The sequence below is a fragment of the Belonocnema kinseyi genome, chromosome 9 (genome assembly GCF_010883055.1).
Source record: "Belonocnema kinseyi isolate 2016_QV_RU_SX_M_011 chromosome 9, B_treatae_v1, whole genome shotgun sequence".
Lineage (NCBI taxonomy): Eukaryota > Metazoa > Arthropoda > Insecta > Hymenoptera > Cynipidae > Belonocnema > Belonocnema kinseyi.
In genome coordinates this window covers 7586883-7597704 of record NC_046665.1, presented here as the reverse complement: position 1 = coordinate 7597704, position 10822 = coordinate 7586883, and the positions used below count along the sequence as shown (strand labels likewise).

General features: G+C 35.9%; 1 protein-coding gene across 9 annotated transcripts in view; it reads left to right on the top strand.

Moving 5' to 3' along the window:
- Positions 1-10173, top strand: part of LOC117180313 (unconventional prefoldin RPB5 interactor-like protein) — a 184721-nt gene extending 174548 nt beyond the window's left edge. For 8 of the 9 annotated variants that reach the window (XM_033372746.1, XM_033372745.1, XM_033372749.1 and 5 more), the window contains 2 exons: positions 8998-9157; positions 9775-10173. In XM_033372746.1, the coding sequence (XP_033228637.1) occupies positions 8998-9117 (120 nt within the window). In that variant the 3' untranslated portion in view covers positions 9118-9157; positions 9775-10173. Of the gene's footprint in view, positions 1-1645; positions 1695-8997; positions 9158-9774 lie in introns of those variants that run through there. The other variant, XR_004468026.1, reaches the window with a different exon arrangement.
- Positions 10174-10822: the final 649 nt, after the last annotated feature.

The window sequence follows — 10822 nt, the reverse complement described above, 5'->3', positions numbered from 1 at the left end:
CTTGTAGAGCCCCGCATGCAAGGATAAGGCTGCTTACTCTGAGAGGTCGCCCTGTATCCCAGAGTCACCGTTCTAGACACCTCACCCAGGTGCCATTCAGCTGTCGGCACGGTTTTCACACCTCCGCTTGGGGGTTAATTCCTTCGGCACCACCCCTGGACTATTTATTTATTTATTTTTGTAACCATATTCAGCAGAAACCCTTGGTACAGGGACCCTCTATCCGCAACCCGAGGACCATTAATTCGTACAGTACTAGCGTATACCAACAAATACGATTCGATCATGTGTCAATTAGATGTAAAAACCGCGTTCTTAAATAGCGAAGTCAAAGAAGAAATTTACTTAGAAATTCCTTACGGAATGCAGTTTACTAACGAGGAAAAAGCAACAATGTACTTCGCCTACGCAGCTCACTGTGCTCTTTTTTTACACGAGAAACACTTTCTTTAAGGGAATAAAGTTTCCTTGTCCTATTGAAATTGAGAGATGATGGTGTCTTGTTTGTTCAAATAATATCGCCATCTGCTTTTAATGTAAGAGTAACAAAGAAAATCAAAAGGAAAGATTGATCCGTAAAAAGATGCTTGCCATTGCTTATGTTTTCTTCACTTTCAGAATCACTGTTATCAGATTCATCTTTCGCATCCATATCATCACTCTTCTTCGACCACTTTTTCCGTGTTATCTGATGCGCAGAAGCACCGTCCATACCCCACTTCCCGAAGAGTACTTGTTTTTTACCAAAAAGATTAGCGAGATCATTTTCTTATAAAATGGACACTTTTTCCTAAATTCGATGTTTCTATATGCTTACCGGTTCCTGGATAACATGCTTTTTTTGCTTCAGAGATCTTCAAATATAGGGGATATGAATCATTGCAACTTATTTTTTTATTGTACGTTCTTAGCTTTTCATATTTCCTCTTCGATAGACCTAAATTCACGTACATGGCCAAGATTCTCTACAATTTACTCTTTTCATCATCTTCTTTAGGAAGCTGCTACGTCCCAGAGTCGCTATAGGACTCATTTTCGATCAATGAAAGTGCTTTCGATAATTCTTTCTTGCTATAATTTGAAGCAAGTTTTTGGACGCGCCTTTTCCTTGTCTTAATGGATCAATCTTCAAATGAGAATCGTGTTCTTCCTCTTTTTAGAACATTAGTCAAACCTTTTGTTTGGATAGGTGGACAAGAAAAATGTACCTTCAACTCTAATTCTAAGAATTCAGCATGGCTTTGGACAAAAAAAGCTTTCTTCCTACAGACACTTTTCACACGCAGTCTATTTATGAACGGCTTACTTGAAAGAAAACAAATTAATAAAACAAAACGAAAGACGACTTAAAGTTACAGCACCAACTTCAAGTCATTGTTGAATTGTTTTTATGCAGAAATGCACAAATGCAGAAAAATAAATCAACAATGACTTGAATTAAATTTCTTTTATTTTGTTTCAAGGAAGACGTTCATAAATAGACTGCGTTTTTCCGCGGAGATATTGAGGGAAACCTTCAAACCATTTTTTAACATCTGATACATAATTGAAATAGTCATCCGCAATCAAAATGTAACAACGTAGATTTGATTCGATTTTTACTCACTGAATTGCGGATGCCTATTTAAAAAACGGCCTTTTTCAGGGCCACATGCGTTACAAACGGCGGATAATATAACAATCTCCAAGGAATGAGCTCGACTCATAATTAGGGCCACATGATATGAAAAATCCGATTGAGCAACCTCCCCTTGGTGCATATCAGGTAACTATAAAAAATATAATAGCAAAGATTCTTTTGCAAGACAATTTTAATTGATTCCGCAAAAAAATCAAGCCTATTCATTAAAAAATGGTCAAAATGTGCATTTGTTCATAAAATTGTGTAAGTAATTACCAGTTTCTGCCACTAATGAAAATATGACAGCTAATAGTTTTTCTCAATACATTTCATATTTATTCCGAAAAAATTTAACCTATTCATGCAAAAATGGTCAAAATGTGCAATCGGTTATAAACATTGTTTAAATAATAGATTTTATGCTTTCACGATGATTCATTTTGATAAAAAGAGATATTTCGGGTTTCACTCGTGTAAAAAACTACGAATTGTTTGCCGACGTTTCGTGAACATTGCAGATCACATCTTCAGGGCTGACCTGAAACTGAGGTATCAGGTCATGATGTTCTTAGGTATACTTTCTACGATGCCTGTGATTGGCCAGAGCGCCCCACCGTGGGGACTGGTCGAACTTGATTGGCCAATCAAGTTTTTTTTTTTAAATCCAGGAGAATCGAAAGCCAAATCGGATTGGTATTATATCCATTGTCCCTATTGATGTTATTAGGGTGTTTTAAGATTTTGATTGCTTCTCTATGTTTTCTTGGAAGTTTTTTGTGTGTTTTTGCAATGACTGTTGTTTCATCAAATAAAATGTTATGTCCTGTTTCGATATGATGTTCAGCTAGTGCTGATTGCGTGAAATGTTTTAGTCTGACTTTACTTTCATGTTCCTTCATACGTTGGCTCATCGCTCTCCCTGTTTCACCAATATAGACTTTGCCACAAGAACAAGGGATTTTATATACTCCTGGATCACTGAAGGGTGCCTTTTTGTCTTTAGGGTTATTTAGTAGTTGTCCTATTTTCACAGGTGGTTTAAATATGGTTTGAATGTTGTGTTTGTTGAGAATTATTCCTTTTTGTTCTGTGACACCTTGGATGTAGGGTAGGGTGGTGGTCATTTTTCTCTCTCTTTCTTTCGTAGGTTGTGCTTACTTGATTTTTTGAGTGAGCTTTCTTATTGCTTTATCAATTTATTTGTGTAATCGTTCTGTATTAGGATTTGTTTAACGTTTTGTAATTCCTTTTGTAAGTTATCTTTGCCTGTTATGGATACAGCTCTGTATACAAGGGAGTTGATGACCGATTGTTTTCGAGATGGGTGATGGTGTATGCGTGGGTTTTCTGTTAACTTCATGTCCTAATATGTTATCAGATTTTTTGTAAACTAATACGTCCAAGAAAGGCAATCTTCCGTTTTGTTCTATTTCCCTGATGAACTGGATATTAGGATGTAATTGATTGATAAAATCGAAAAACTTATTTAGTTCATCTCGTCCATGTCGCCAGATGACAAATGTGTCATCAACGTAACGGAACCAGAATTCTGGTTTAAGTTTGGCTTGGTTAAAGATTTTAGTTTCTAGATGTTCCATAAAGACATTGTCTATAATAAGTGAGATTGGGGATCCCATTGCTGCCCCTGAGGTTTGATCGTAGAATTGGTTATTGAACGAGAAGTAAGCATTATTGAGACATTGTTCTATCAAAGGTACAAGCTCGGAAGGGAAGTTTGTAAAAGATTTAATAATATTAATTATATCCGAGATTGGTACTTTCGTAAAAAGAGATACTATGTCGAAACTCACTATGATGTCTTGGGGTTGAATGTGAATCTGTTGTATCTTTTTAATAAAGTCAAATGCCAAATTTCAAGTGCCATGTCAGATCTTCTTCAAATCTCTCTGATCTTCCCTTCAACAACTTCTTTTTGCCCATAACTTAAAACCTCTATTCCTCACACTCTAATGTCATCAGAAACATCCCTTTCCTCCCTTATCTTATTCTTCCTGCCCTCTTCACCCCTCCTACCCTAATTTTTGCTCCTATATCCTTTATCAACTTCTTAACCTGACCCTCTCCCGTTTCACTATTTACTTTCAGCCCCTTGACCAATAAGTTCTCTGTCCTGTTTGGTCTTTGCTCCCATTCTATTTGTTTTTCGATCTATGTCAATCTACGACGCAGACTCTAATTTTCTACCCGCAAGCCTACTCTAACTCTGTTGTGTCCTGGCTCGCTAGTAACTCAACCCTTTTTCTCTCAACGCTCACTTCTATCTTACTCACTCTCTCCTCTATTATACTCATCTCCTTTTTCCTATTTTCATCATATTCTCTTTGTAAGAGTTTTGGGACGATTTTGTTGTCCCAGCACCGTCTAAAAAAAGATGAGTATGTTAGCAGCTTACCTTTAGCAGTCTTGAGCTTACTAAAGGTGTTCGTTCTAGTAAGAATACTCTTGGTGTGGACTTTTTTATTAATAGATTTAATGATCTCGCAATGATTCATCATGATGAAAAAACATATTTCGGGTTACAGTTGTGTAAAAAACAACCAATTTTGCGAATTTTTCGTGAACATTGCAGTTCACTTCATCAGGGATGACTTGAAACTGAGGTATCAGGTTATGTTGTTCTTATGCATACTCTCTGCGATGCCTGTAATTGGCAGGAGCGCTGCACTGTGGGGACTGGTTGAACCTGATTGGCCAAAAAGAATTTATTGTTCAATTAAGTAGGACCAGTCCCCACGGTGGGGCGCTCTAGCGATTTAACCATCTGGTTAAATGCACTGTTCTGCATTTATCTAGTCCGAACTCCATGTGGATATCATTGGAAAACTGCATTATGACATCGATCACTTGTTGCAGTTTCGGATATAAACTAACGTATAGCTTCAGGACATCCAAGGACAGAATATGGGTCATTTGATGATCTTTCTCATTATCATGTATTTTAATCCCATAGGAGATGCTGTTTAGTGTTTTGCTCAATGGGTTAAACACTATCGAGAAGCATAGGGCACTGAAGGAGTCTTCTTGAAATATACCCGGCGTAATGCGTATTCATCAAGTTATCCTTGGTTGTCCATAATCAAAATACTTGATCCTTGTACCCAAAGAATTATCCCTTGAATTCGAATGTCAATGATGCGTGGGCAGATTTTGTAAAGTTTTAAGACTTCAAGCAAATAGTCATGTGGCACGAAGGAAACGCTTGCTTGTAGTCAATGTATACCACGTACGAACTCCCTTGGTGTCTACGAGCTTGAGTCATGTTTACAGCATCTATGGTATATATACCATTAAGCCATTTCCCTTTCGGGGTAGGCGTGGCTTACTCGGTGGGGGAAGGGATAGAGAGTTTTCAGATTGATCCAGAATTCTCGTGTTATTTATGTAAATGACACGTTCGTTCCGCAACACTGCTCCGACCCAGGTTACTGATCAATCTCTCTAGCAATCACCCCAAGTGAAGATCCTCACAAAGTCGTTATGTTAGGTTCCCCACTTCGGTCCATTAGTGGCCAAGGTCTTTTGTTTTAGGCGCCATTCACTCTGCTGACAATCTTTTTATTAACTATTTGCCGCCATACTTTCCTGTCCTGGCATACTTCTTTAGCTTCTTTTATGTCCATGCTTTTTTCATGCAGGCTCTCGTGCTTCTGTAACTTCTTATGTCTCTTCTAACTAGGGTCTCATACACAGATTCTAACCATTCTTTCCGCGGTCTACCTCTGGGCACGCTGTCATTTACTTTGCCTTGATACACTTGTTTCGTTATTCGTTCATTTGGCATTCTCTCAACGTGCCCCTGAACCATCTTAAGCGATTTATTTTACGGGTCTCTGATTCCAAATTTGTTGTAAAAATTTCAAAATTAAAAGTGGCGAACCCAATATGGCTGCCAATGCATTCTGAACATGAATACAATTTTATTAAATCCAGTTCAGAAACATTGCTTAGTTTTCTTATTTTAAATATCTTAGAATAATTTAAAAAGTTCAAAGTGGCCAATGCAATACGTTGGCTTAATTTAAAAGAACTCTATAAATTCCTAAAATTTAATTTATAATGGTATTTGAAGTTCCCGATTTTAAACTTCTAATTCAGATGTAATTTGTTCTATCAAATTAAGGTAAGTGATTATTGACGAAATAATAATTATGCAAGCAAATAAATTATGTACTCTCGAACATCAGAAAGGACACTTTATTACAAAAACATTATTTTTATTGACGGCCTTACCTACCGGATGTAAGTCGCTTCACAGCCGCAAGGTATAATTAGTCCTCACAGCCACTATCACTAGCTGTTTAAAGATCTTTTAGACACCTACCACAATACCTAGAAAACAAGTACATTTTAGCACTTGCCTTTCAACTTTCATTTTAAGAATTCTATTAAGATAACCTAGTCCTTTATTGTAGTACAATTGCTAAATCATAAAGTTAACTTGCAAAAAAATTGTTCTTTATATTTTCTTGTAATAATATTTAATAATTATTTAAATTAAACGATTTAACAAAAATAAGAATAGGATATTGAATATCTGAATTGCTCAATAATGAAAACTGTTTAAATTAAAATCCCTATTTCGACAACTGCTATGAGGGATGAGCGTGCGACTCGACGCGTGCAAATTCCTGCCTGTTTAGCCCTCGTAATTAGTGTCCCAATTATAAAGTTGCAAGTTGGCGCAAAAATCTTTGATGGAAATTAATGCATAAGATATTTCACTACAACGTAGCATTTCCACTTTTTGTACGCAGGGTGTTGCGCTTAAGTAATTTCAATCGAAAGCTGGTTAAATGAGAGATAACTTTACGCGTGAAATATAATTGTAAAAAAATTAATAATATTTATAAATATGAAATTCTTAATACTTGAATCAGTTAAAGGAATGAATACCCTATAATTCTATATAATCGTTTTAAAAATATTTTTTGTTTGTGTTGATAAAGCTCCTTTTAAAGTTAAGGTGTATATTCGGCGATGAGAGCGAGTTCTCAAATTGTTGAACTTTGAAGCCTAAAAAACTGCCTAAAATAATCATATATTTTTATAATTTTTGTACTTTCATGAACTTCAAATAGTTTTTAATAGATTGTCATCAATTCTACATAAAGAAAAACAAAATTCATTTTTTTAGTTTTCATCACCTTTTCGTACCATCTGATCCACTGTGAGTCGGTACAAATATAGAATTATGCATTGCCATTTTAGCTTTATTTGATATATTTTTACCTCTGATAAGGGGGCCTGCTCTACCAATAACCTTCTTGCCTTCGTTTCTGCGTCTATCTAATTCCTCATCTATCTTCCCGTCCCTGGTAAATAAACTACTACGGTATACGAACTTATCAACTTGTTCAATTCTCTCATCATTTAATAAAATAATGCATAGTGTTTTCTCACTCTTTTTTTCGAACACCATAGTTTTTGTTTTATTTGCGTTAATTTTGAGGCCCATGCTCTTCATGCTTGCATCTAGTTTATTCAACATTCTTTGTAAGTCTTCGATTGACTCTGCCATAACAACCTTATCATCTGCGAACGCTAACCCACGTACCCTTATTGTTTCGAGATCCACACCCTCTTCGTCAAAAAGAGCCATTCTTAAACACTTGTCCATAAATAATATAAATAACCATGAAGACATAACGCATCCTTGTCTAACTCCTTGATTAATATCGAAGCAGTCACTCAATTTCCCATTCACTCTTACACGCGCTTTGCTACCTGTATATATTGTTTTTATAGCTTGTAGGAGCCATCCATTGACTCCGTACTCTTTCAGGACTTCCCAAAGTTTACTTCTATCTACCTTGTCAAAAGCTTTTTCTAGGTCAACAAATGCACATAAAACTTTTCTTCCTACTCTCAAACTTTTTTCTGTTATTTGCCTCAAGCTGAATCTTTGATCCGTACATGATCTTCCTGGCATAAACGCACTTTGGACTTCCCAAATCTTTGCTTCTGTTATTTTCATTATCCTACGAATAAGTATTTTTGAGTATATTTTACTTACGGTACTTAATAAGCTAATCCCTCTGTAATTATTGCAGTCGCTTTTATCCCCCCTCTCTTGCATATTGGTACGATAATCGCTTTTTTCCAATCGCCTGGGACGTCTCCCATCTCGAAACATAAATTTATCAATTGGCACAGTCTATGTGGTATGCACTCGACAGCGTGTTTAAACATTTCAGCCTTAATACCGTCTACCCAGGCAGCCTTACCGTTTTTCAAGTTCTTAATTATATCCCTAACCTCAGTGACACAGACTTTCTCAATTGAGTTTTCTATCGCATCATGTTCAACATAGCAGTTGTGGTGTCTTATGGCTTCATCTCCGAATTGTCTCATAAAATAGTCTCTGAAAGCCTCTAGTATTCCGTCTGCATCATATACCATTTCCCCCCTACTATTTTCATTGTTGAAAAATTCTGTACTTTTGTTTCCTTTCATTTTTTATAAAGCAGTTTCTTGCTTCCTTCAAAGTCGTTTTGTATTTTCATCTCTTCTTCTGCTGTAATTGTATCTTTACGTTCCTTAACTAATCGTTTGAGTATCCTATTTTCGTATCTATAATCATTTCTACATCTATTTCTTTCCTTATTGCTGAGACCTGCGATGTTCGAACTTTTCTTGTACGTGTCTCTCTTTGCTTTTTGGGCAGCCTGAATTTCATCATTCCACCACGCATCACCAGACATTCTTCCTAAAACTGCGGTACCAGACACTTCGATATAGTGATTAGATATTTACTGCCTCGCGAGTTTTTAGAACATGCTTTTCGTTTTTCTGTTAGGATGTCATTCTCGTCGCCATGAGAATATATGTTATCTGAAATGATAGCTGTAAAACATTTATAAATTGTTTGAAGACAGGCTATCAGTCGCAAGTCAGATGGGTTTTGAGCGTCTGGTTTTTTGGTAATATATACGTAGTACCCTGCAGCATAAAGCCTGGCATCAGATCTGGGTGTTCAATGATCTTCTGAAAATACCTTGCCAACGCAAAATGCAGGCTCGTCAGGTACTTGTACCAGAAGTTGTGCACCATGCCCGGACCTGGAGCTTTTCAATTACTTGCCCTTTTCAAGACCGCTGAAAAGGGCAAGTTATTATTTAATTTGCAAACTTTTTCCCAAGTGAACCCAGTTTTTTTATCAGACCTACGGTCTAATTTACGTGACTGATAAGATCAGGATGTTATAAGTTAATTTATTACGATGCTAAAATCTCCTGTTATCATGTTGTGTGCACAAATTATTATAACTGTGATGGTTTATGGGTTAAAGAACTTCTCTGAACTTTAAAAGTGATAAACGTAAAAGCAAATAACAAGAATTGTTTTTTTATTTACAGATGATGAAAGTTGTTCAAGAAAAGAAAGTGGAGAGAACGCAAGCAGAGGCGATTGAATCCTTAAATAAGAAAAAACCTGTCAGTAGATTTAGACTCGAAAGATCAAGTTTACATAAGTAATGGAAACATAATTGGACAGAATTAAAATTATAGTGTGATAGTAAGTTTACTTATAAATCACAATTACTACTGTTATGAAAATCAGTGAAATTCATAGATTTGGTAAAAAGTCTGATTTATTGAATGTTGATTGAAATAACAGAAAAATGAACTGTTACCTATAAGACATGTTGCATTCAAATGTATTAAAGTTTTAAATCCCTAGGCATGCCTTTTCTGTCCTTTTTTCAATTTTCAATTAGGCAGAAAAAAATTCGATTCTAATCCCTTTCAAAGCCAATGGGAGCAGCCAAATTAAATCTGACTTAAATTAAAAACACCATTTTCGTTTAGCGTATTAGAAGGCGCTTTGAAAGCATAATGTTCGCAAAATTTAATAAGAAGTCCATAAGAAGCCGGAATCTTATCAAAACACTTTCATTTTATATAAATTTGATTAATGAAAAAATATAAATATAATATAAAATAAAATAAATAATACTATGTTTTAAAATGCTTTTCACTAATTAATTTGTCGAAAAACAGTAAATAAGAATAGCAAAATATTAAAATTTTAAAGGGGTTGGAAATGTTCTATTTAAGGGTTCTTCGGGGTATTCAAAAATATTCAGAAAAATATTCTCGTCGTTAAGTACAAAAAGTGTTTCTTTTTCACAGATGTATTCTACTGCTATGGAAACTCAAAACAGGAGAAAAAAACGGTATCGAAAAGGAATAGATAATTCTCGCGTCTTCATTAAAGAGGGAATTATCGAATACTTATCAATGCAACCCTTCTTACAGGATTTTTAATTAAGAAAAAAAGCAGACTTGGATACATCTCAATGAACTCAAAACAGATTCGAATAACTCAAAATAACAATTTTTAACTTGAGTAACTCTAGTATAACGCATCTTGATATGTATCATTAGGCAGGAAAATTATATCGTAATAAGTAGTGTAAGATAATGTTTGCACGTTGATATTTTTAGGAATCTAAGGTTTGCGACAGCAGTTAAGTTTAAATCTGTGTACTTTTAGGAATGACTGAAAGTATAACCAGACAATAACCTACACTGTAAACTATTTAAATTCACCGAATTGCCTGAGCTGGCGAAGACTGGGTGTTTTATCTTACCGTGCAAGTAGATACATACTTAATTCGTAGATATAAGATATCTTATATCTTCTTTATATTATATATAATTAAAAATTTGTCATAAGGACAACCGCAGGATTTCGCCGGGAGCGGGTACTAATCTGAAAAATTGCACCCGCTTCCAGCGAAATCGTGGTGAAATTTCAGCCACAACCACGTATCACAACCGTGAGCTAGGTGGTTACAGTCTATAAAGGAATCAACACGACGATCCAGCAAAAGCCTCATGCACCCTAAGAACACGGAGCGACCCAAGGACAACCGCCTTCTGCATTTTTCCCGCAAGTGTTCTAGCATATTTTTGACACGCAGGGATGCTTTTTAGGCCATTAGCAAGTGAAAGCTTGGCACCTCCTAGAGCGCCGATAAGGACGATCAGTTTAACAGAATATTCCGGGTACAATCGTTGCAACTTCCTTATAAGTTCTCGATACCTCTCTGTTATTTCATTCTCCTTGGCTATAATGTTTTTGTCAGCCGGTGCCGAAAATTCGATAACGAACATGGTTCGCTTCTCGAAGTCAAGAAGAACCATGTCAGGCCTCGAGTGAGCAACAGAAACAATT